Raw genomic sequence first — 27247 nt, 5'->3', positions numbered from 1 at the left:
AAACAGAAAGCATATGATGAGTTGTATGCCAGGTTAGACACGAGAGAAGGTGAGAAGGACTTGTACAGATTAGCGAGACAGATAAAGATGGGAAGGATGTGCAACAGATAAGGGCAATTAATTAAAAAAGCCTGAAGAACAAAAACTGTGCAACTCTCCTGCCCAAGGACACTTTGACACGTGAACTGCAGGCACTGAGATTCGAACCCCCGATTGGGAGATGACTGCTCTACCCACTGAACTACAGTTGCCCCAGATAAAATACATACAGTATTCTAAATAATCTGCACATATTTCTGCACAGTATTTTCTATGGCTCCTAGCTTGAATGGCAGTGTGAGGTTTATAACAATGACACATAATAAGAACACCTGCAGAGTATAATGCCCATTATCCAAATTACTCTGCAATCAGTTGTCCTTAATAAAGCTTATCTTAATGTTTTTGTTAAGGTTGTGGGCATTGAGGAGGCATAGACTCTTATTATATCCTTTCTCACACAAAACTAAAGTAAAAGCACTGTTCATTTTGTATTGCCATTTAATATGCAGTAGAAACATTTACTTCCTCTTTTAACAATGGGATCTTCTAATCAAGGAGAGTAAAAGCATGCCATTATAGAGCTGATGGATAGGCATATCAAACATCCTGATGGGTTGTGCAATGAGTTAAAATATAGCAGACACTAAATGGTTACATTTTTACTGTACTTGATAATGAGTGGAGGAACATGAAGGAACAGCACAGCAGCAACATTTTTCTGCACTGTGTAAATTGATTTATCTCTTCTGTTTGTTTACATTGTTATCACGCTTACTCAGATTTACTTCTGAGCTGAATACCTCTGAGCCAAGCATTTGTCAGATTTAATGCTCCACTCTTACATTTTATAGGTCAGGGGTTCTTAAACATTTCAGCCAAACTTCAAATTAATCATATTGGCCTTATCCAGACTCACACAGCCACATGTTGTCTTGGCATATCGGGATCCATCAGAAGCTGGATTGTCTCCTAAATTAGGAATCTGTACTCTGATGATATTTGTATTCTAAGCAAGCTGTCAAAGCCTTTTCCAACCGATGAGCTTTTTGAAACATAAAAGCGCAGCAGAGAGAAATGGACTTCAAGGATTCTATCTTCCACTCAGTGCCAGGCATACAGTCCCATGACAAAGTCTAATTTTTGCTTTCGTCCACCTGGGAGTGTTGATCTAAACAAGGGGCCTTCGTAGGTGTGTTTTGGTGCACTTAGTATCTTGAGGATGCAATAAGAAATTGTGCCAGTGACCAACAAAAAGCTGGTCTAAGTCAATAGTTTGGTGCTGGATCAAGTTAGTAATACGTGCATGCATAAGTTGGTTCCCAAGGTGCAGACATGTTGCTTGCTACTTAGAGACTCGCAGCAGTGGACCAAAATGCTACAGAATAAAAATAGAATGTTTTCAGAATTTAAATTATTACCTTGTACACCAAGTTATTTTAAAACATGAAAATGGTTGATTACATTATGTATCAGAATTATTAGGTCACAATAATGGTCAATGTGAATGGCAGATTGAACCATCGTGGCTCTACACATAGGTATTTAAAAATCGCTCCTATCTCCTTTCAAGTAAATTGGGCATCATAATAGCTATCCAGGGAAAACAACTGTGAGACCTGTCTAAGTTTTGGTCAAGTTTTGGTCGGTAGTCATCTGGGAGTTTTCAGATAAGCTCTGCATTTCACATTTTTACACTTGCTGCCTCAGTGTACTCCAAGGGAGATGATATCAGGAAAAAAGTGAGCAACAGTCCAATGGGTTGTGACACACATTTTGAAATACCAGCTCAAATAAATCCATGCAAAATGCCACACAAGTGTTAGGTGAAGCAAAGGTACACTGATGTTCCTTAAAGTTTAATTTTAAAGTGAGCAAATTCCTTTTACACAATTCTGGTTCAAACTTGGATGAAACCGTCGACTGTGGTCTCTTGTTTTTTTTCAATCTACCACTACTCTGACAGGCTTCTTCATAGCAATTGCAGCCAACTTTAGAGGGCATTGCTGTATTTAGAACCATCTGTCACAACAGTTAGATGGAATAAAGAAAAACACGACTGCCAGCAATAACATAAACCTACAGACTTCCATGTTTCTATGTTGAGTAACTTTAAGGATTTCAGAAAAAAAAAAATTCAAATTTTTTGGAAATACAACCCCAAATTAGGAGCAAAGATGGGCCGAGCATCACCAGTTTGCCAACATATACCTGAGCAAATTATTGAAATGTTAAAAAAAGATAGTCCTCAAAGAAAAATAGGAAGGGTTTTGTATACGTCATCCTCAGGAACAGGCTTCAGCGGACAGTCAGGACTGCAGAAAAGGTCATTGGTGCAAGCCTGCTCTCCATGGAGGACCTGTACACCTCATGGGTCAAAAGGAGGGTGGAGAGGATCACTACAGACCCCTCACACCCTGAACACAATCTGTTTGAACTCCTCCCCTCTGGACGCCGTTACAGGTCGCTGTGCACTAAGACAACCAGGCACAGGGACAGTTTCTTCCCCCAGGCCAACACTCTGATTAACACTTAACCAATGACAGTATGACTGGACAATAACCCTCAGTGCAATACCTGTAAATATACCCTGTACAGATTATACAGATACGTACAGGTCTCTAGTTCTTAAGTACTCTGTTTTTATTCCTATATTCCTATTTATTTCGTTTCATAATGAGCATTCCTTTGTCTGTCTGCATTGTTTACTGCCTGTTTACACTGTTTATTTTGCATTGTTTGCACTGTTTGTTGCTGTTAATACTGCTTATTTTGTTATATTACACAACCTTATGTTGCCCCTTGCATGGGGATATGTACATACACATTGAGAGTTGATGTACCAGAGTCAAATTCTTCATGTGTTTGACACACCTGGCCAATAAAGCAGATTCTGATTTTGATTCTCTATGGTACATAACATAATTAAAAGATTCAAGGACTCTGGAGGGATTTTAGTGCATAAAGGCCAAGGGCACAAGCCTAAGTTGGATGACCGTGCTCTCCAATCACTACATCATGTATTGTCACTCTTCTATAAACAATATAACCAACAGGCTCAGGATGACTTTGGCACACCTGTGCCAGGCACTACAATACATGGTTACATCCATAAATGCTGCTTAAAACTGGACTGTGCCAAAAAGAAGCCCTATGTCAACAGTGTCCAGAAGCACAGTCGAATGCTCTGGGCTCAGCGGCATCTGGTATGGACCATCACACAGTGGAAACATATACTGTGGTCAGACAAATTCGTATTTCAGGTCTTTTGTGGAAGGAATGGATGCTGTGTGCTCTGCACCAAAGACGAAAAGGACCATCAAGACTGTTACCAGCAACAAGTCCAAAAGCCAGGGTCTGTCATGGTCTGGGGTTGTGTCAGTGCACTTGGCAAAGGTAACTTTCACTTCTGTGATGGCACCATTAATGCACACATACAGATTTTGGAGCAACATATCTGCCTTCAAGACGACATCTTTACCATGGACGTCCATGCATATTTCAACAAGACAAAGCAAAACCTCATAGTGCCACATTACCAAGTCCTGGCTGTGGAGGAAAAGGGGGTGAGTGCTGGACTGGCCTGCCTGCTGTCCCGACCTGTCCCCAATAGAGAATGTGTGGCACATTTTGAAATGCAAATTGAGTCAAGGAAGACCCAGGACTGTTGTGCACTTTAAGACGTGTTTGCAATAAGAATGGGACAAAATGACACCTGCACTTGGTGTCCTCAGTCCCTAAACACCTTTTAAGTGGAATGGCAACATCACACCATGGTAAATGCTGTACTGTCCCACCTTTTTTGGAATGTGTTTCAGGCATCAGAACTGAAGTGAGTGTTTATTTTGATCAAAGAATAACATTGATGAGGCATCACATCAAATAATGTGCTGCTGTATTGTTTTCAATGTAATACAGGACACATAATTTACACATCACAATTTTTATTTTTAATTTTGATTTTACATACTGTCCCAATTTTTTCTGATTTGGGGTTGTACAGTGCTATGCCATTCATCTCAACTTTTAAATAAGCAATTAATATTTCAATAAAATGTTAGTGAAATTTACCCCTCACTATTTCCCAGAATGTAAATTGCTCAAAGGAAAAAACACAAATCCTCACATTGTAGAAAAGGCAAGATAGTGACTGGTTAGCATTTTGGCTTGATAAGTGATTCAAACAAATATTCAATAATCAATATTGATGTAATCTTTCAAATGATGTAATCTTTCAAATGATATCAGTTGACTAACACATTACTTGTTCATAATTACCTTAACACTTAATATTTTCTCCCCATAAAAGAGTGCAACATCTTTGGAAGCAGTAAATGGTATGATTGTGGCTATGAGCTAGCGGATGCCAGTGTTCTCCATCCCGGTGTCTGGGTGTGTTTGCCTCAGAATCATGGCAGCAGTCCCTCACTCTGCCCAACAGGATAAACTGTCCTGCTCTGTTGTATGTCACCTTCTTCTGTTCATGGTCTTGCTCAAAAGACAGGATCACTATCACAAGGGACAGCTACTTCTGCCGGGGAATATACTGTATGTATGTCAGCCTGTCTGTCTGCCTCTTTCTCAGTCTCAATTTGTTGTCACGCATCACAACATGGTGTTATTTTCTAGGTTTCTTTTTTGTTCAGTTATTTTCTCACCCTGTCTTTCAATGTAGATGAAAAACTGAGGAACACTGATAAATCTCAGTTGAAACTAGAGATACAAATGCTTTAATGTAGAGTGTATATAGAGTATGTAGAGTGTAACTTAATCTTTCCTGTCACCCAGGGGTGGATCTAGGAAATTTTGGACAGGGCACAGACACAGAGAGGGGTGGCACATTTGAAATACATATAAAAAATAAATTAAAGTTCTATGAAATAGTAAACCATATATTATTAAGAATCAAACTGTTTATTTTGTGTAAAAATGAGGCACACGTGGTGCTTTATTTAGCTAACTGTGGCTGTGCTCCTTATTTACTCCTGGCAAGACCAGGGACATCACTGCTGCACAGTGCGCGGACCCCTGCCCCACACACACAGAGATTTCAATGAAAACAAATGTACAATGAAACAAATGCAAATAGCATGCTGCATATGCATGATAGATAATAAAACTAATTTGACCAATATCAAATATAAAGCACCAGAAAAATGTTAGTTATTTTTTAGCCAACAATTTGTCATTGTTTTTCATTTTTAGTTCATTAATACTGAAACATTTTGACTCTGGCAGGGGTGGCCAATCAGATTCAGGGGGTGGCCACTTCCACCCTTCGCCACCTTCTTGGTTATGCCCATGCTGTCACTTGAACAAAATGATGTCCAGTCCCCTTCACTGGCACAATGGCGCATATAGTGTACTTCCTGCCTTCAAAACAGAGGTCTACCCTACTTCTTTTATGTAGATTTACACAGGTAACCTTTTCATTAAAGATGCTTCCAGACAGTGATTACTGCTGCCACTGGGCAATGTGAAGGTTCTGTATGTTGAATAATCAGCAGCTCCTGACTAGCTCCAATCCTACCTATGACCTGAACCATTATCATTACTGACAACAGCTGTAAAGAGCTGTGTGTGTTCACAAAGGTGACTCTTTCTTTGCTGCTGCCACTGACTGTAGCAATATGGCTATCATTGTTTTTACACTGAAACAATACACAGTAAAAGCGGTGGTAGCTGCTTGCTGTCTGAAAACATTTTACTAGTTAGGCTGTGAGTGTTCAAGCCAAAGTAGATATCATTGCTGAGGCACCTAGGTTTTTCCATTAAACTCAGAAGGTAAAGGTAGTGTCTTACCCATTTAGGCTACAGCCTAGTTAGAAACCAGCATAGTGTAGTGTCAGATAATGCTTAGAGGTTCAGTGAATTGATCCTGCTCCACATACCCTGCATGAAAATCAGTGCAAGCTGACTTGAGAGACAACAGCTTGGTTAAATGCTTGGTGAACAGTAATGGGGTGGCTAAATCCACTTTTTACTTTGTCCTACAATGACTTAAACAAAATTGGAAATCTCAGTGTGAAAAATATAGAAATTCCTTCTCCTTGTGCATCCTTCTCCTTGTGTACTCCAGACATGGGAAAACCTGGTCTAATTTGTTGGACTAGACAGTCCAGATACTGCTTGGGTTAATTTAATGGATATACTGTACATAGTAAGGAAGCCGTCCCTGGTAGGCTGGTGGTTAAGGTGCAGTGCTCTTGCCGCTGCAGTCAGGGATGCGTCAGGAAGGGCATCCGGTGTAAAACACGTGCCAAATGTCAACGTGCAAGTTGTCAGTGTGACGATTCGCTGTGGCTACCCCTAAACGGGAAAAGCCGAAAATGACTTTCACTTTACATACTAAGGAGAACTTGATACTGTATCAAAAGATGCACACCTAGATGGCATCCTTAAACTCCAGCTGAGCTGGTTTTAAGATAAGTCTTCTCCCTAACTTAACAGAATGAAGCATCTAAGTGTTTAGAAATCGCTATACAATGTCTGCCCTGGTCAACACTTGTCTTTAGTTTCCTCAAAGAGACCATTCATATCTGGGCACAAAAACTACATTTAGTGCCTTTGAAAGTTTGTTTGGAAGCCTCTGATATGAGATACCTGAGCGGTTTAGTGTTAGCGCCACACATTAACTTAAGAAGTCAAGATCCCTCCTTCTGTTTGTCCCTCCAGTGCTCTTCAAATGGCTTTTTGTATAAAAAAAAAACAACCCGTGCCACAGATAAATGATTAATAAACAATAAAACTGATTTTACTGATTTTTTTAGGGATAGACGTAGGTGATGCTCCTTAGTTATTATTGAATATTGATATAAAACTGCTTACTACTTGAGGAGTGAAAATAAAAAAGATAAAGATCCTTCCTTGCTTTGCAGTACTGATCCCCTTATCTTGAGTTCCAAAACCCTCCATACATTGATCTAAGTAAACTAAATCTACAGTTAATCTCAACAAACAGATTAGAGAATCTATTGTACAGTTCTAGACAACTTCTATACTTTTGATTTTTCTGGGTTTGCAGTAAAAGCTTCCTCAGTTTCCTAAAGACCTGTAAGCACTCTGATTCCTAGTTTGTGCATGTACTGTACCCATACTTAACTGTCATGTTTGGCGCCATTTCCAGGTTAGTGGGTGGGCCGTCATCTTACCCTGTTTTTACTCTCTGGTTGCTACTGCTGATTACAGCTATCTGTTGCACCTGAGGAACTGCTGTCACCTGGACCTCATCACTGTGCCTATAAGATCTGTGTGCTCTTGCTAGATAGTCACTTGCTTGAATGCTACCTGTGTGTGTGTGTGTGTGTGTGTGTGTGTGTGTGTGCACATGGAGCGCATGCCCAGGCGTGCATGTGTGTGTAAAAGAAGTAAAATGTACTGTACAGTATATATTGCCCTTATGGCTGACTTTACTGACACCTTTGCAACTTTATCAGCTGTTTCTAATCACCTCAACAGTTACAATAAAATTCATCAAACTTCTAACAATAATATGAACAGCAGTCTTCATAAACACAATCATTAACAATGACTCTCACATCTTACTGAATAGCTGTAAAAAAAAAAGACTGGATTCTAGTCAGAGAGACTGTTCACAGAACTAGTAAGGCACCAGGATTGATCATGCCTGGCTGTTAGCCTGGTCTGGAGCAGGCTAGCTGCAAAGAATAAATCTTCATCGTAAATTATGTGTCACTGCTTTTGTGAAACTAAATCACGGCTAAATTCTTCCAGAATAAATGGAAAATCCCAGATTAATCCATGTTCTAGGTTTTGTGGAGCAGTCCTCTGAAATCTGACACAAAACAACAAAGACAGCCCAAACTATCATAAAATACAAAAGTAGGCACATTGTAAATCCCTGTGGTAGTAGCAGAGGTGTGTCTTTGTGAAACTCATTTGAGGAAACTGTAACTGAGTGAGTGACAGCAGCACACAAGGTCAGACTGACTTTACCTGCAGTGAGTAATGCCTGAAATATTGAAATTTACTATGGCTCTTGTGTTATTTTTTTCTGCTGATGTGTAACTGGATTTGATGCATTTGGTGCTGTTTGGAGCGCACAGCAGCATTCACCACAAGGACATTCACCTCCACACCAACACCCCTAAGGCTGAAAGGAAACTGGCCAAAAATCAAGGTGTAATTTGGACCCTTGTTACAAATTAATAGTTATCCTGTTAAAAATGTAATGACTAATGTAACTATTTTAATTACTTCATCAAAGTAATGTCACTTATTATAAAAAAAAAATTCAAATGGGCAATACAACTGAAAGGTCCCGATATAAATTTAAATTAGACAGTGTAAACCTCACAATAGTACTCGACTCTTATTACCGTCAAACCTTTATTAAAGGTTCTTCAACATAACTTCAGTTACATACAGGTAATATATTACTGTTGAAACATGTAGCCCTCTGAACAGGCACCAAGCAAAACCCCTTTCTGATTTCAGAAGGAAAATACTGTTGAATTTTCAGCCTTGAAAAATGTTCTTGTCAGACAACAAGATGATTTGATTGACAGACAAAAGGCAGTGCAAAGTCACACAGAACCAATCAAAAGCAATATTCAAAATTTAATCCATGCTTCCAAATGAATGGAGCCTATCTAGATGCAGAGACTGCTTCTTGTTAGCCATCCTACCCTTGATGTTGTTACTTGTTCCAACAGCTTTGCTGACCCATGTTGACCCAGGAAATATGCCATAAGAAGATGTGAAGCAGCAGAATGAATGTTATATATACATATAAGCTTTTTACCCAAAGGAATATATTTGGATGCAACCCCTTTGTTACTAATCAAAATGTTGGTCATGACCAACATTTTGATTAGTAACTGCAATTTAATTACATATTTATTTTCTCAGTACATGTAACTGATTATAATTACATTTATTTTGTAATTTAATTACAGTAATTAGTTACATGTCATTAGTTACTCCTCAACACTGCTTGTAGGTTATATATTATTTGCTGGGGCAGTTGTGGTTCAAGAGACAGAGTGGTCATACCCTCATCAGAAGGTTGGGGGTTCGATTCCCATTCTACACATGTCGATGTGTCCTTGGGCAAGACACTGGACCCCAAGTTGCCCCCTGGCAAGAGTGCTGCCTTGCAGGGACACCACAGTTATTGGTGCATGTGGCTGCCTTGGTTCAGTACCAGAAACAAATTCCTTGTGTGTATAACATGGTCAATAAAAGTGATTATCATCATTGTTGTTATATGTGAAGCGGAAAAATAGTGCAACCTCTACAATATGCCATTATAGGGGAAGAAAAACAGAGCTGATATGATTTATTTGGCCATGTTTTGTTACACAGAGGCAGGATGTTTGGACATAAATACTGTCAGCACTGACAAGCAATACGTCACTACAGTATGTCTTCAAAATGTTACAACACTAGTGGATTTGTAATATGTCCTTGTCTATTATTGGTCAGAGGTAATGAATGAATTTGTCAAGTGAGTCTTGGAAAGCAAAATGGGTATTTCTTTATTTGTTTATTTGTGTGTTTTTGGAATCTGTCACATAAAACTTTTGAGATCTATAAGACTGTTGATACAGTTATAATCACCCACCTTATAAGAAAACTCTCAGTCAGCCCCTCTCAGTCAAGGTCAAACAATCTCTAACTTTGTATTTAATGCCTGTCTCCATCTTATACCAACTCCAAACATGAACCATTTGTCTGGCTACATTTGTAATAATGCAATTTGAAAGTAATTTGAAAGCCCAAAATCTACGCTGTTATTGATGGCTATGTCAAGTGACCTAAGGGTACTCAAGCACAAAGTCGGCACACACCTGCCAGTTGATTTCACCAATTCTACCTTATTAATTCAAACAGTCTGACTTTCTAAACATCATAAATCACTGCAAGACTAACAGCCTAACCCCTCTCACCTTTTCTCTCCCTCCCACTTTTTCTCAACCTTATCATTCCTCCGTCTCTCCTTCTATGCCATCTATTCCCTCTTTAGTCACTCTCTCATTTTATCCTTTTTCCTCTTGCTTCTTTGGGGGGTCCAGGAAGTTAGTAGTATGCAGTCTAAATAGTGTTCTGATGAATTGGCTGTCTTCCACAGGCCTTAAGATTAGCCCAAGGGCAAACCCACTCCTGTTTCCTGGGTGCCATGCTGAAGATGAATAACTGTTTATTAACCCAATGCAGAGTGACTACGTCCTCACTTTATTACAGAGTAGAAAAAAATACACAGGCAGCTCCAGCTGGCCTGCGTAACACTCTCGTTACTTGTCTCCCTGTCTGTCACTCTTCTTGTCTCTCTCTCCATTTCTCTCTTGCTTTCTCCAGCAGATAAACCAGCAGCCTGATGTAATGTGACAGTGTGCGCTTGGTTCTTGTTTGCTCCCTGACAACCCAGGAAATTGGCTTTTCATCTTACAAAAAACACTGTGCTCTGTACATCAGAGAAAATTCATCTTATTATGAGGGGCTAAGGGTGATTGGAAGTTTATGCATCCATTTTAGAGCAATGTATTGACAGCAAGAATTACTAAAGCTTCTTCTGTGTTTTTTCAGTCATTGATGATGGCACATGTGCTGTAGGTGCCAAACAAGCCTGGAGTAGCAGTTTAAACATTATTTTAGCAAGTGCTTGCAAAATGCACCTCTCTCATTATCTAAAAGGCAAAAATGTAATGCGGGTTTATTATGTAGTCAAAAACTGCAATACCTGATTTTTGGCCACTTTGGGGCGATGAAAGTAAGTTGTCAAGACAACATTACCGTATCATATCATCTTTTAAGTTGCATATTTACACATCTAATAGATGCAGAGCAACACTTCCATTCATTTGGAGCCATGTTTCGGCCTCCTGCAAATGTAACTTAAATACTTATTTGCTTTTAGCTCTGTTTGTGGTCTACCAACTGCTGAGGGAAACATCTGGCTCTTTATCTGTTAAATTCTCCACTGTGTTCACGGGCTACTTTTAAACACTCTCTGTCTTCTGATTGTGTTGAGCAGGTTGTATACAGTGGGTTTTCAGTGAGAACGGCTGCAATGAAGAGTGGTGAAACAGTAGATTTACAGATTTACAAACTAAATCTTCATAAAGGGAAGACTTATTGCAGTTCTTTTGTATTAAACTGAATCAGTTTTTAACTTGGTATACCTAATAAACTACAAGCAAATTGTATGTATTATCAGATTATTGTAAATGTTAATCCAAAAATTGCTGGTTCTGCCCTTGTTCCAATTACTACATTAAATTGCTGCTGTTACACCAAATAAAATGCATAAGGGCAATGCACACAGGCAGCATGTGATGCACGTCAAAACACCTGCACCCATTATTTTCAATGCAAGTCCGCACACCAGGGGCGTCAGGATATGCTATTGTCCTATTTGCCTGGTGTCTATGTGTATTATAAGGTTATGGTGTTAGGACAAGGAGGCCAAACTACCTGCTGTCACATGCTGGTGAATTTGAACACAGGCGGCGTCTGATGTGCATCAAAACGCTCACAGCCTGCAACTTAACACAGGCTTCCTTAACTGTGACACTTCAATAAATGAAAAGACATTAACACAATGAAAATATGTGGCAATTAGTTTACACTGAAAACTCCAGTTCATTTGTAAACATCCATATATTCTCTTTTAGTTCACAGTCTCTTTTTGCAGCCCCCCCCATGCCTCTGTCTCACACCCGCTCTCTTTTGCTCCCACCTGCCCAGCATTGTGCCTGAGTCAATTCATGTCTTCAATAAAAACATTACAAAAAGCATTTGAAAACGCAACACATACTTCAAACTGTAGCATTTTTGTCAAAATACATGGGCAGAATGAATAGATTTGTATCATTATTGAAGTTCTTTGAAAAGATATGGTATAGTTAATCTTTTTCACCCACCCCCAATGCATCCCAGTGCACACTCTCTGTCTCTCTCCCTCGTAGCACCGTCCCTGTGTTAGTCACATGAACACCACAGTACATCATTAGATATGTTATATGTGTTATATTCTAGCCACTTGAACTCTTCCATTCACTCCTACATTTTTGTAGTTTCACAGTTCTTTTGTGTTTCTGGTTTTCTGTATGGATCATATAACAAGTTTGATTAGGCTTAGTAAACCCATATTTCAGCAGCCCTAACATTATGGCAGCTAGCCAGCAACAAGTAACCTTACTGTTCACCGTTTTCATAGAATGTTGAACTAAAAGGCACAAATGAATTGGGATATTTGTGGAACATTAGCATTGCATTGGCAAATTGCCGGGGATATTATTATTATATTTATTTAGCCAGGTAATCTCTGTGAGACACAGGGTCTCATTCTCAGTAGAGATCTGAATATGTTTGGTGGCCACAGCGGGCCATCTGCTGGGGATATATGGTGGCCACCGGTCATGGTTAATGTTGAACCCTGTCGTTTTTGGGGTTTTGCTGGTGATACTTACCTATACTGACATATTGTCAGACTGAGAACTGACTGGAACCCCGGCTTATTGAAACCAGAAAACCACTACAATATCAGTCATGATATTTCACATCTTTTAAAAATCAGGATTGAAAGCAATATTTGGAATAAGGAAAAGAATCACAAACAGATAAACCACTTTGTTTTACTTAACCAAGCTAATCACAGATGAACTGCTGAAAATAACATACAAGGTTTACTGACTTTCAGTGAGAAAGTAGTGAAGTAAACATAAAACCATATTAAGAATCATCCTACAAAGTCTGCTGCTTTCAAATGTACCGTTACTGCCTTGCAGAAACCTTGTAACTCCCATCACTGCGCTAACCTGCAGATGACATTTAAATAAAAAAAATAAATAAATAAAAAAGGCATTTACTGAACGTTTACCTGAGACTAAACCAAACCACTGAAAACCTTTTTAAAAGCATTTGTCTAATTTTGCATTTTGCAGAACAATTACATTATGCAAGTATTTGTGTGCACTGTGGATAGTGACTCAAAGTTTCACAACACCAAATCAAAACAAGTAACTGCAGAAAATGTGACCGGCATTTACATAGAAAAGCTTTCATTACCATGTAGTCTGAAGAATGTGTCTTGTTCTGTCTTCGAAGAAATATAGAAATATAAAAAGCAACACAGCCTTCGCTGGGAAAACAAACACGGAAATTGAATGTGCTTCTTATCTTTACATTGACTCTCCATATAAGGCATGATTTTATTTTGATATAAACTTTTTTTTTGGTCTTTGCACTCATTTATCTAAAAAGCTATGTGCACTTGTCCATATCTGGGGTTAGATGGAGCATTATATACAGCACTGTATCTGCAGACTTTTCATTATCACATCAGAAGATTTCTTTAAGATTTTCAGTTCAAAAAATAACTAAGATATTTTGCCATTCAGTTGGCCAATGTGTTCACCTTCTTTTGGTATAGACACACCACCAAGGACAGGACATCACTGACAGGCTTCTTACTCAGATGTTAAGCATAGATACACATTTCCAAATGCCAGAAAAAATTGAAGGCAGGAATTAAAAAGAAATATTCAAAGACAATAACAGGGTTCAGAATTATCAAATTTTAAACTGTTAAGCATAACATAACAACTCATTCACCACATATATAATATTATCCAATTTTTCCTTTCCCCAAGATTGTTCTGTAACCAAAGAAAATAGAAAGGGGAAAACTTCTTCCATTTTTGAAGACTCCTTCTGAGTTTTTCTTTACATATGAAAACTGTCTATAATTTTGCAAGCCAGAGATCTTGGCCCAGTGAGGTTCCAATCCACAAAGCCCATTGGTGTAAGAGAGTCTTACTGTAGCTTCGACCAGCTGTACAGTTTACCAAAAGCAGGGCAGTAGTAGCAAAAGTAAGCCTCCAGGCTGGTCCAGTGGAGGCTGTGAAACAGAGTCCATGTATCAGCTGTTTCCCCCACAAAAGCCTTTGCTTTTCATTAAAGGGGTCTGGTAGCAATGTCTGACAAAAATGTGACACCAGAAAACTGACCAAGGGTGACCATAAGAAAAGCCCAGCAGTCAGTCTATATATTTGGATGTTCAATTAATCTAGATGTTTTGGGTCAAGGAGGCCAACTTTGTAGGACCTGCCTTGTTCAGTCTAGGGTTGTCCTTGAAACAGAAACTCTGCATTCTCTGTATAGTACCACTCCTGAACCTGACGTGTGTGCCAACCTGACTAGCTGCACAGCTGCACCAGCTCAGGTTCAGGAGAAGCATTGGGAAGCTTGGAGTTGAAGACCTGCAGAGAGTCCTTGATACGTGCCACCTCTCCGACCGACAACTTGAGCCGGTGGCGCAGCAAACAGGAAAACAGGTCTAGTGGCTGCGGTGCTGGCGGAGACAGCCGATTAATCCGGTCTCTCATCTCCAACAACAACATAAAGGCAGCATCCTGTGTACCCTGTGTGTAGGGGTAGTCCAGCTGAAGAATCAGATCCTTAATGCCCTCAGGGTCAAAGTGCATGCTGTATCCAAACACTTTCAGCGTGTTGATCTTCATATACCCCAGATTGGATGTCTGGTCATCCAAGTCCAGTGGTTCATAAAAGAGAGTTTCATTCACTGTTGGGTCATCTGTGACAATGCGGCTTCGCAAATAGATGTGAACTGTTTCAAAGAAGGACTTCCATTTGCTGCCCAGAGACAGTGTCCAGTTGTAACACTGTGCTGTGACAACGGCGTCCAGTCGAATTCTCTCCCAGTCGGGGAAGTCAGGCTGGTTTACTGGCATGAACCAACTCTCTGAGTGACTTCCCCCAAAAGGATTCACATACACTGCAGGCACGGGCTCCAGTGTTGAATTCTTAGTCAAGCATATCTGGAAAGAAATGCCCATTAGCATGTGGATGAGATTGGACTTATTTTTGTTACTCTTGAGTGTCAGCAGCATTCTTTTCCTCCAGGCAGGATTGAACCAACTTCCCAGACGGACATCATTGCTGATGTAGATGGCATGGACCTCTATTCTGCTGTCCAGTCGCTGAAGTAGGTACTTCACCTGAAGAAGCATAAATAGACTATGAGGTTACATTCAATCTTACAGGTAAACAGATTATAACATGTTTGTTTTCATTCTTTGTGGGGACATTACATTGACTTACTCTAACCTTAGCCATAACCAGTACTTGCCTAACTCTGACCATTCCCCTAACCTTAACCTAGCCCTAACCTCACCTTAGTGACCCTAAAAGTCAGTGGGGACTGGGATTGACTATAAAATTGAGCAAATAATCAATTTAATAGGAAGAACTTTATTAAATCCTTTAAATATCCATATCTTGTTGTTACTAGCTGCCTTTGCATCAAGCCTCTCTTCACAAATTGCAAACACATTAAGAATGATTGTGAGCCAGTTCTGCTTTTGAATCTCCCTGTCCCTGACACCACAAGGTTTTGCTTGACTGAACTCTTGAATGAAAGAGAGAAATATTGTCCACTCATAGGTCCAAATTACACTGCTTATATTTCATGTTTGTAGCATCTATGCAACACTGTAGCATCAGTGTAAAACTACAATACAAACTTTTTGTTTGGCATTTTGTGTTGTATTTTCATGAGCTGTTATTATTGGACATATATGTTTGTGTCTAGCCACAAAGAAAGTGTGTGTTCAGTGTTTTCTTTGGTTTTTCTCATGATCTTGAGTGGTCATTATTTTGGTCCACTGAGATTTGAGAACCAACTGAATATATACATAAGAATCTCTGAGAACCTCAGCATCAGGTATATCCAAGTCAAAGTTCAGATAGTGATCCAGGGACGCTGCAATGCTCGGCCGGCAGGAACCAAGATGGAGGAGGCTGCCATGGTGACAGGCTCCACAGCGAGATGCGTTGTCAGCGGCGCAGGTGGAGCAGGAGGTGGAACTGGTGCCTACACTGCAAGGAATGACTCCCTGGCAGGTCAGCTGCTCCACAGGGCAGCTACAGCCCTTTATCTCCTCAGAGAAGGAGCCTAGCACTCCATGCTCATTACAGTAGAGGAGAGATTGAGCTATGCTCAACCAAAATCCAATAGACCTGCAGAGAGGAAAGAAAAACACAGTAATGCAGCTGTGTATACAGTACAAGGAACACAAAATAGGCAACTGTTTAATGAGTAATTTAACATCAGGTATCCTTGGGTATAAGATGCGTCACTGCATTAAACTGAGAAGCTAAACAACTGGAGGTCTGCAAAGATACTATTTTCAAGAAGCTGTTAATTTGTTCTGTAATGCCTGCATTCAGGGAGTTGTTCTTCTTATATTCCTTACAGGATAACTACGCCCTCACATTCCGATAAAAGCCTCTCTCCCAACAGATTTTTAAAAATGTAACAGTGGAGTAAAGGAGCAACGGTTAGGGTGTGTAGCCTCACTGGCTATGTAATGTATGATGTGAAGGGTTAGGTGAGACCGATGAGTGCTCAGTGCAGCATGGATAGAGTCAGAGCTATCTGCCATGAGAAGCTGCTGTCAAACATTCCTTTCCTCAGTAGGAGAGACAGGGAGTTTGGTGGAGCTTCAACAGCCACTATAAGTGGTTTATAGCCCTTTCAGAGAGTCACTGTGTGGACACATGCTAGGTGAGCTAGCACAACTACAAGAGGCTTTCAGATGTGTGTTTCTCTGGAAGCCATAGTCTGGAAGCTATACTTTTTATCACAGTTGAAATTATTGTTCATCAGCCCTAAATGTCTTGTTAAGCTCTGATTACAGCAGACTCCGTAGTTGTGTAAAGATGAACTGATACGGAAAATCATTACAACAGTCTGATATACCATCCATTCAAAAGCATAGATTCAAACCAAGTTCTGTTAAAAATGGTCTAAAGTCTCTATGGATATCAAAAATTGATCACTGGAAAGGGTCTTCTCTTTGTGCTTTGGCCTCCAGACAGACAGATCGATACTGTACATGGATAATTTCTTATCTTTGTGAGGAAAGCACTAACTCAGTTTAATTGTCTTACCTAAACACATACACTTCAAGTAGAAGTAAGTAAGTAAAAGATTATTTACAATATATAGCACTTTTTAAAACCAGTTACAAGGTGCTTTACAATAAGATAAAAGATGAAAAGGTGCAACAGTAATAACAAACAAACAACATTAAACCAAGTAAGCAACATTAAACAAAAACAAATAAAATAAAACACCAAATCATAAAACTAGTAAACTAGCATACAAATGCCCTAGTCAGTGCCAGTGACAAACGCCTGACTAAATAAATAAGTTTTAAGGAGAGAGCGAAAGACAGCCAGGTCTGAGGCAGAATGAATCTCAGGTAGAAGACTATTCCACAGTTTAGGAGCTGCCACCACAAAAGCCTGGTCACCCCAGGACTAAGCTGATACCACTGCCCCAGCATAGCACAACATAGAGGACATCTGATATTACCACTGTCATAGAACAGTTTAAGGACTGTCCTGTACATTCCCAAAGACCCAATCCTCCTCAGCAGATAGTCAACTCTGTCCTTTCTTGTAAAGGGCAGCGGTGTTGTCTGTCCAGTCCAATTTGCTGTTCAGGTAAATAAGAGGGATGGGCATTTTAAGCCAAAATGTTTTTCAATATTTGCTGGGAATTATTCATCAATTATTTGAAGATCACGGAACCTGCACACCCCACATTGCTGAGAGCTCCAGTCCAGCTACTCTGTGTTGGGTAGCCCCATAATGCTAATGTTGTCATGTGCAAATGCTGTGACTTTGCCTGTAAGTCCCCAGTGTTCCACAGGGGTGGAAGGCACCTTTGCTGGGTTTTCAGCAAGACACCTCTTCAACACTTGTCAAATGACTGTGCAGCTCACATGCATTATCATGGTACAGCTTATCTAGTCGTGCTGTGACCATTTTTCTTGATAGCTGTAGTCTGTGCATGTTTCTGCTGTTTGTATTTGGCGCTATAGTAAAATTATACCCTGACCTCTTTATAGCATGATTTCCAGTAAAAGAAAGAGAAACCCATAATCACATAAAAAAATATATATATATATGTATAGGCTAGGTACACCCTGGACAACCACTCTTACAGGCAATTGAGAGTCACCAATCAACCTAAGCTGCATGTCTTTGGACTGTGGGAGGAAGTCACAGTACCCATGGTGGCACAGGGACAACATTCAAACTCAGAAAGGCCCCCGGGTCGTCCCGGGCTTGAACCTTCTTGTTGTGAGGCAACAGCGCTAACCAATACACCCCGTGGTGCCACCTTTGCATTATAATTTTACACCTTTTAATACAAGGATGGGTGTTTGGTATGACTGCAGTAGAGATGAAAATTCCGATATACATGAATGACCATCCATTTTGGTGCTATAATAGCAAAAATTTCAGAGATTCTGCAGAGATTGTCTCTGCAGACTAAGTTAATTAAATCTCACACAACATTGCCCAAATGCTGCAACAGTTCCTTTTCCCAAGGCCTGTATGAATAGTCATGAATGATTGAGACAAAACAAATGGATTTTTATCAAGAAAAAGAGGGAGCTTCTGCAGCTGAGTTCATCTCTGATAACTTTTTGTTGCTGGTGCAAACCAGGTTAAGATTTTGAGTGATGGGTGAGAGAGAGAGAGACAGGGAGAGAGAGAGATGGAGACAGGAAGGTGACTAATGGAGCAAAATAAAGAGAGAAAGTGAGGCAGAGAGTGAGAAGGGGGGGGGGGGGAGAAGAGGGAGAGGACTATCAGGGAAATGAAAGTCCTCTCTAAACAAGTGCTGAGCTGTCAATATGTGAAAGACTTGATTACAGCATTTCACAATACTATGCATTCAACCCACACAGGCTCCCACAACTGATTACTAGACCCTTCATCTCCCTTTTCTGTTTTTTCAGTCTCCCTCCATCACCACATCATTCTTTCATTTACTACATTCTCTTACTATCTTTCATTCCTCTGTCTCTTTACTCCTGTATTTTTTGTCTTTGGCTGTTCATATCATTTTTACTCAGCTTCTTTCCCTCTCTTAACCTGCATTCCACAAGCCCGCCTTCATTTCTCCCTTCAACAGGGCAAAGCAGCACTTTCTCATCCCAGGGTGTCACACACTTTGTCAAATGCCTTTGGTGTATCATTCTGACACCAAAATGTGCCTTTGGCATTCATATGAGATGCATCAGGGTTGCAGTAGAGAACAGTGCTGAAAAAACTTAGAAGAAAGCAGTCCTGCTCACCACCAGTCAGACAGAACTGATGAAGCCTCTTGGATGAGAGGTGAAATGTCTTCTACCTAAAAATACATCCAGATGCTTTCTTCTAAGTTTATTCAGCATACTGACCTGGATGACTGAGAATTTGCACGGACAAGTAGAGAACAGTGTTCACCCATGCACATCAGTATGAGACACCAAAGGTACATCACAAAACACTGTGGCTTTACGCACAAAAAAACTCCATGGTTTGTTGTAAGCTAAGTTGTAGCTTGGCTTATAACACTCACCAATTAAAAGGCGCAACATCACACACTGGACTCAAATTCCACTTTCATGTTAGAAAGTCATGTTTGTCTGACTCAGTGGTCCACCCCAACCCCCTCCTAACAGAGACCTTCTCTCTTTGTACAGTGGATTATATCACCATAAAAGCACATCTGGATATGTAGATCTGGGACTGCCAATACATGACACTTGTGTCATGTATTGACAGCTTGTAAGGATATTTTGCTCAGAAATCAATCACAGGTATAGAATTTAATCAGGCAAGGGAAGTTTGGTAGCTGGTTAACACTTTTGTAGCTGGTGGCCTAAAAAAACAGTGGCACTCTTTTGACTGTGTGTCCAGCTACAGCGAGTGTGCATCAGAACAGAAAGCCCAGTTTTTTTTTTCACAATATGACTGGAAAAATTCAGTTTTCTCCAGAGTCTGCTGTCTATGCATATATGAATAATGCATTTCTTTACACCCCCAAGGGAAAGACCAATACTAGACACTTGATCTGTTAGCCTTACGTTTTTTTTTAACAGCAGACCATACTGACAGATCTCACTCACCAGGAGGAATACAACCAACTGACATGACATGCTTGTGTATCAGAAAATGTTACACAAGACGTATACCTAATAAAACACTTTGATCGATACTTATGTGTTTGTTGCTCTTTAATTAGAGTAGAGCTATCTTATTCCTTCTCTTGTTGCTGCTGGTGGGAATTTGTTATTAATGTAAGCATGCATAGTTTTAAAATGCTGTTCACGGAGCACACCTTGTGGCACGGTGAGCGCAGTTGTTTTCCACAAAAACAAACTAGCTCGTTAAGTGTTTATGTTTTATCGTGCAAACCTTTTTCTTTTTGCTGACCAGTTCTGCCTCCCTCTCATGTGTCTGTTCTCTTCCTCTCCACCTTTGTTGGGAACTTGAAATATTTCTCTTTGTGACATGGTTGGTGGTTCTTTCTCAGGCCACTGTTGTTGTATCATAGAATGATCCATAATTTGACATATCCTACTCATTTGATGACATTTCAACCTGCTGACCTCTTGACATAATTATTTATAATTCACCTTCAGCTGTTCCCGTTAGGGTTTGCCACATCGAATCGTCACACTGACGGCTCGCATGGTGAAGTTTGGCACATGTTTTTCGCTGGATGACCTTCCTGATACAACCCTGAATCAAACCCGGGCCGCAGCGGCAAAAGCGCTGAATCCTAGCATGCGACAAGTGGTGAGAAGCTATTTATGTATTATAATTAATGGTATTACAAAGGCCTACATATAAAACTGAGACAAATTGTGTGCCACAAACAAATGCTGTGGCTGATCGGATGTACAATGACTATCTATTGGCTAGAACAAATGTAAAAGTTTTCATTAACTGCTTGAGCCGTTATAGTGGCTAAACAACAGCCAGTCTATAATGTAGCATTTAATCATTCTGCATGCAGTTGACGCCAAACTTAGACACACCACCTGGGAGTGTTTGATTGATACAGGGATACAGGTATAATACTGGTATAATACTGTACATGTAGGCTACAGCTACAGTATCTCATAATGCTCAACAGTTTTACACAGCGAGGCATATTTACTGCTGTTCAATCTGCTGACAGCAGAGATGGCTTAAAGTTGAAAAAAGCAGAAATCACAGTGCCAGCAATTTACAAATACATATTTTGAATGGGGATCTGTCTTATGGGAGGAAATGGGTACCCCACTGGCTTGTTTCTCACTATCCTGGATGTATACATTTTTAGGGTTTGCTGAGTTCTTTCCAGACAGATGGCTCTGGATTTTCCCATTGTATCCAACTTGAGGCGACATATTAAACATAGCCTGCAGTTGTAATGAATCAGCACAAAATGGCTGCCTTAACTCCCTGTAATGACAAATTATACCTTCTTCATTCAGTTAGTTTTCTCTTAATATTGTATATCCCAGTTGGATACCTCTCTCGGGGCAGACTGATGTGCGGTTGTTTGGGGCAACGTTTGCTCAGGGTGAATAGCTTCCTGATGATCTTCTGGGCTTTGTCCAAGACCAGGGCAGTGCTGGACTCCAGCTGGGTGTAACGCTTTTGGAGGGACAAGTCAGCTGACCAGAAGTTGGCAATCATGGACACATTCAAGAACCGGTCAGTGGGCAAACGCTTCAGGAAGGCTTTGAATTCATCTGCAGTGAGTTTGGTAGAAGCAGGGAGGGGGATAGAAGTGGAGAAAGAGAAGATGAAAGAAAAAAGAGAACAAGATTAGATGTTGTCAAGTAATTTATATGTTAAAAAAATCCTTTTTGAAGACTGCAAAGCTATTCGGCACATACAGGCTATTTTATCCCAAGTGGCCTGACTAGATTTGACATCCATAATGACTGAGGTGCTGGGAGATTTTCCTGTATCATTAGAATACAAAAAAATGCTTTTCTGTTCTAATTAATTGACATTATGAAGTAAACACATGTGCTTCAATCTGCAGTTATACTCATTCACCTCACACGTAGAAGCTCATTACATTCATAATAGCATCATTTGCAACATTGTCATTTAGAAAAACTCTCATCAGACAACTGATAATATCTGTGTCACATATACATGGGCATTTTAATTTAGGTCATAATTCTTTCTTTAAAAGCCCAAACAAGTGAAAATCTATAATCATAAACAGAACAGAACAATAAAAGCATGTGGTAAAAATGGTCTCAAGCCCAAAAACACCAAATTCTGCACCTGTCACATCAAGTTTGTGTTAAAACCAGCTGAATTCAAAATGCAAGGTTTAATGAATATCCATTCATTCATGACTTTAGACTAATACCACCTCCATCAGCAACATCAGTTAAAACCCAAAAAATCCCAGAATCATTGAGACTTTTATGTGAAATTACCCTAAGCATGCTTACTGTCTCCTGAACAACAGGGGGAGTCACTCTAACCCTGTAAAGCCTGACACATCAAAAATTAGCTAGAACACACTTGATACATGGGACATTTTAGGGCGATTTTTTTTGCTCAGAAACTTGCGTAGCAAATATGATACAAATGGTTTTATACGATAAATGCGAGTCTAAACCCCAGGTGAAGGAGCATATCAATATTTCTAATATATTTTTGAGTTGGCCATACCAGGCACACCCAGACGCAACATGGCACAATGTGGAAAAGAGGCAGAATATGTTATTAGTGGGAGGAAACCATTATGAGCAGCTCTGAGACGGGGCAGACTACAGTAATGGCCAATTAAACCAGCTCCTCTCATCCTCTTTAAAATCACCACAGAAACCTGACTTTGGCTGATGTCATGATACAGAAATATAAGAGATATAGAATTATGAGGGAAGAAAGATTCTTGTCCTGTGTCTTCTTTTCCTATGAATTATTTACTTAAACAATTATAGTAGAAGTATTGCACATAAATATTCACTAGTAGTCTGCTAATATTACTGGCCAGCACACAAAGTCTTTGGCCCAGTAACCAGAAGTAATTATACTGTGTAAGTCACAGCAGCATCCAGTGTCTCTGGCGTTATTTGCATGTAACTTTATAAATATTTAATTGCATTTAAAACAGTACACACAAAAATATATTGTAATCACTGTGTTTATGGCATTGTACCAAACGTAATCAACATTTATCCCTGTGGAAGTAACTGAGATATGCCTTTGCAAAACTTAATTGTTTGAGAAAATTGCAACTGAACAGTGAGCAACAGTGAGGTCAGACTAACTGTACCTACTGTCAGCAAAGCCTGTAACATGACTGAATGGGACATCTGCTGGGTAATTACTTATCATGGCTCAGGATCTGTTTTCATGTGTTATTCATGTGTTCCTATGTGAGACATATGCAAAAACACAAAAATAACACAAAAGTGACATGTTTATATATGTAACAGGCAATATTGACAGCAGATTAGGTCAGACACACAGTTGCAATGCTGCTTTTAGAATAATCAGAATTTAATTTCTTTTATAGTTTATTGAAATGCCACTTATGATTTCAATACCTATCTTCTTGCATCCCTTCAAACTAAGCTTAGGGGCATCCACATCCATGGGATGAGGCGTTACTTCCATATAGTGTCAGTCAATCTTAATAGACTTTGGTTCAGCCAAACACAGCTTTTGTGAAACTTTTTTTGTTTTCTTATATTTCATAGTTTTGTGAATCATGTCTTTTGAAATGTTTGTGTGTTGAGAAATGTTGCTGTGTTTTCTAAAATGTTTATATATTTTGTAATATACAATTATGTTTTGCATCAGGGCCACTGTACCATAGAATAAGCTATAAAGAACCTCAAGGGTTTTACTGTAAGCAGTAAAACCCTTGAGGTGTTGAAATGGGCAAGTGTGTGTTTTACTGCTTATGAATTAATTAAACTACTGTACTCATATGTAACAGTAAGGTGTGCTGTACTGTAAGAAAGATAAACATGAAATATTAAGAAAATTTGCCTGGTTTACTGGACATTTTTACTGGAGTCTAACTAATGTTTTAGAACCTGCCAAGACTAGACACGTGGACATCTATTACACCTAGCCAAAAAGAAAAGAGAAAATGAGATAAAAGGTTTTTTTTCCCCCAAAGTGAGACCTTCTAGGATTGTTCTGGGTCTGCTGGAGAATCATATTCCCATGTGCTGTTGTTGGCAGAGAGACAGCAAGGAAAGCAGCCAAGTCAACCTGAGCTGAGCCCAACTGACAAGACTCAAGTCTATTACAGTGCTCAGTGATCCCAGATGACATAATGGTCTGTCTCTCTCCATTCTTCTCTTTGTGGGAGACTGCTGCTTGCCCTCGGTGTGATCTTTCTCTTCTGGTCTAGCTAATCAGGGTTGTCTAGTACTCTCTCGAGTTTCTGTCTGACAACATTTATTATTACTCCTGTTGGAGGTAACGCATTAATAGTATTAGTTTATATATAAAGTAAGTGAATAAGAACATTGCTACTCTATACAATTCCTTTTTTACATTATACATAGTCCTGCATATTCTTCCTAAATAATTCAACCTTCGTTTTATCAGTCCACAAAACATTTTCCCAGGAGAGTGTCAAGGTGCTCTTTGGCAAACTTTAGTCACATTGCAGCAATTTATTTATTTATTATTAGTATTATTATGGACAGCATCAACTCTTTATGAAACATGATGTTTTCATGTCTGATATCAACATGAAAACTTCATCCCAACAGTGAAGTATGGTGGAGAGAGCATGATGATGTGGGGCTGCTTTGCTGCCTCTGGACCTGGACTGCTTGCCACTGTGGAAGGGAAAATGAATGAAGTTTATCAGGGTGTCCTACAGGATAATGTCAGGTAGAATGTCCATGTTGGGTGATGCAACAAGACAGTGACCCTAAACACTGAAGTAAATCTACTACAGAATGGCTTCAAAACAAGAAAATCTGCCAAGTGGTGTGGCCCAGTCAGAGCCCAGACCTCAACCCAGCAAAGATGCTGTGGAATGACCTCAAGAGAGCCAGGCTCACCAGACATCCTAAGAATATGGCTGCACTGAAGCAGTTCTGTGTGGTCCAACATTATTCAGGTCTGATCAACAGCTACAAGAAATACTTATAGGAACTATTAAAGCCAAGGGTTCCTTTACTTTTTCCACCAGCACTTTGAATGTTTAATAGCTGGATTCCATAAAGACATGAAAAATAATAATTTGAGTGGTATTAGCTTAAGCACATTGTGTTTGTCTATACTTGTGATTTAAATAACAGTCATCTTATTTGCATTCTAATGTTTTATCTATATATGAATTTTAATGTGTTCTCTCTGTGTGCATCTTATATGCATTTTAATGTTTATCCATCTGAGTACATTGTTTTAAGCACTTTTTATTGTCTTAGTATATGAAAATGTACTATATAAATAAACTTGCCTTGCCTGAAGGACAGAAGGTACTGAGTACACAGGATACAAATGCTACCATTCTGGAGGTCAAATGTTAAATATATACTGCTGTTGCTCTACTACAATATGAAACAGAATCAGAATCTGCTTTATTGGCCAGGTGTGTCGGACACATGAGGAATTTGACTCTGGTACATCGACTCTCAATGTGTATGTACATATCCCCATGCAAAAGGCAAGTAAACAGTAAACCAACATAAGGCTCTGTAATATAACAAAATAAGCAGTATAAACAGGCAGCAAACAATGCAGACAGACAAAGAAACATGTCTCTTTTCAACTTTAAATAAAGAATCATGCAAAGGTAACTTTAATCCACAGCATCAAATCTCATCTGAAATGATCAGGTACAAAAATGGAAAAGACTAAATGTTTTTATTTAGTTGCTCATTTAGTTGCAGCTTTTTTGTTTTTTTAAATGCCAAAATAAACTCTTGTGATTTGTATAAAAAAACTTGTAATGAATCAATGGAAGTACAAACAATTATATTATAAGAATCAGAATCAGAATCCGTTTTATTGGCCAGGTGTGATGGACACAAGGAATTTGACTCTGGTACATCGGCTTGTAATGTGCAAACAGTAAACCAGCATAAGGCTGTGTAATATAACAAAAAAGCAGTGTTAACAGCAACACTGACAGAAACAAACAGTGCAAGCAATGCAGAATAAGCAGTATAAACAGACAGTAAACAATGGAGACACAAGGAATGTTCGTTGAAATAAGATAAATAGGGATAAAACAGAGTACTTAAAATTAGAGACCTGTACGAGTCTGTATAATCTGTACAATATATATATACACAGGTATTGCACTGAGGGCTATTGTCCAATCATACTGTCGTGGGTTAAGTGTTTATCAGGGTGATGGCCTGGGGGAAGAAACTGTCCTTGTGCCTGGTTGTCTTAGTGCACAGTGACCTGTAACGCTGTCCAGAGGGGAGGAGTTCAAACAGATTGTATCTGGGGTGTGAGGGGTCTGCAGTGATCCTCACCACCCTCCTTTTGACCCATGAGGTGTACAAGTCCTCCATGGAGGGCAGACTCACACCAATGACCTTTTCTGCAGTCCTGACTGTCCTCTGAAGTCTGTACTTGTCCTGTTTGGTTGCTGAGCCAAACCAGACAGTGATGGAATAATATCTTCCGAGGCTTACTGTCCGGACATGTCCCCGAATGTCCTGTATGTTTTTAGATACACACCACATAATCAACACTCACACACACATTGATTTTCTTCATGTTTTGACTATTGTTATGGTCAGCTGCAAAGCTGGCATATCAGGTGACGTCACGGTTTGACGTGCCTGTGTGGAATGGGGTTAGCCCAAACCAGATATAATGGATAGGCATTGGTGGTTCAGGGTCTTTTTCATTCTCTGCCTGCGCGCAGTATTGGAGGTGGAAGATACCTGGACGTGTAATGTTAATTTTACCTGTGATCCTTTGAATAAACCAGCACGGTTATTTTTTATATATCCAAGTGGTCCGCCTCGTTTCTCTGAGTTCCTGGTTAAAAGAACTGGGTATTATCTTTCATGACTGTCTGCTGAAGTCTGTACTTGTCCTGTTTGGTTGCTGAGCCAAACCAGACAGTGATGGAGGTGCAGAGAACAAACTCAATGATTCCTCTGTAAAACTATATCAGCAGCTCCTCGGGCAGGTCGAACTTCCTGAGCTAGTGCAGGAAGTACATCCTCTGCTGTGCCTTCTTGGTGATGGTCCTGATGTTGGACATCCTCTTCAGGTCCTGGGAGATAGTGGAGGCCAGGAACTTGTAGGACTTCACTGCTGATACAGCGCTGCCAAGTATGGTGAGAAGGGTAAGGTGGGGTGGGGGTCTTCCTGAAGTCCACTGTCATCTCCACTGGTTTGAGCCTGTTGAGCTCTA

The 27247-nt window shown here is 39.8% G+C and overlaps 1 protein-coding gene across 1 annotated transcript in view; it reads right to left on the bottom strand.

Moving 5' to 3' along the window:
* Positions 1-8304: 8304 nt before the first annotated feature.
* The window catches only part of brinp2 (bone morphogenetic protein/retinoic acid inducible neural-specific 2), a 257146-nt gene continuing 238203 nt past the window's right edge, over positions 8305-27247 (bottom strand). Inside the window, exons 8-10 of the mRNA XM_020613359.1 lie at positions 21392-21614; positions 15738-16044; positions 8305-15023 (exon numbers count right to left, since the gene is read on the bottom strand). Coding sequence (XP_020469015.1) covers positions 14202-15023; positions 15738-16044; positions 21392-21614 — 1352 coding nt within the window. The 3' untranslated portion in view covers positions 8305-14201. The remainder of the gene's footprint in view (positions 15024-15737; positions 16045-21391; positions 21615-27247) is intronic.

Source organism: Monopterus albus, unplaced genomic scaffold, assembly GCF_001952655.1.
Source record: "Monopterus albus unplaced genomic scaffold, M_albus_1.0 scaffold133.1, whole genome shotgun sequence".
Lineage (NCBI taxonomy): Eukaryota > Metazoa > Chordata > Actinopteri > Synbranchiformes > Synbranchidae > Monopterus > Monopterus albus.
Note: the sequence above shows the minus strand (reverse complement) of the source record. Positions and strands in the feature narration are given on the sequence as shown.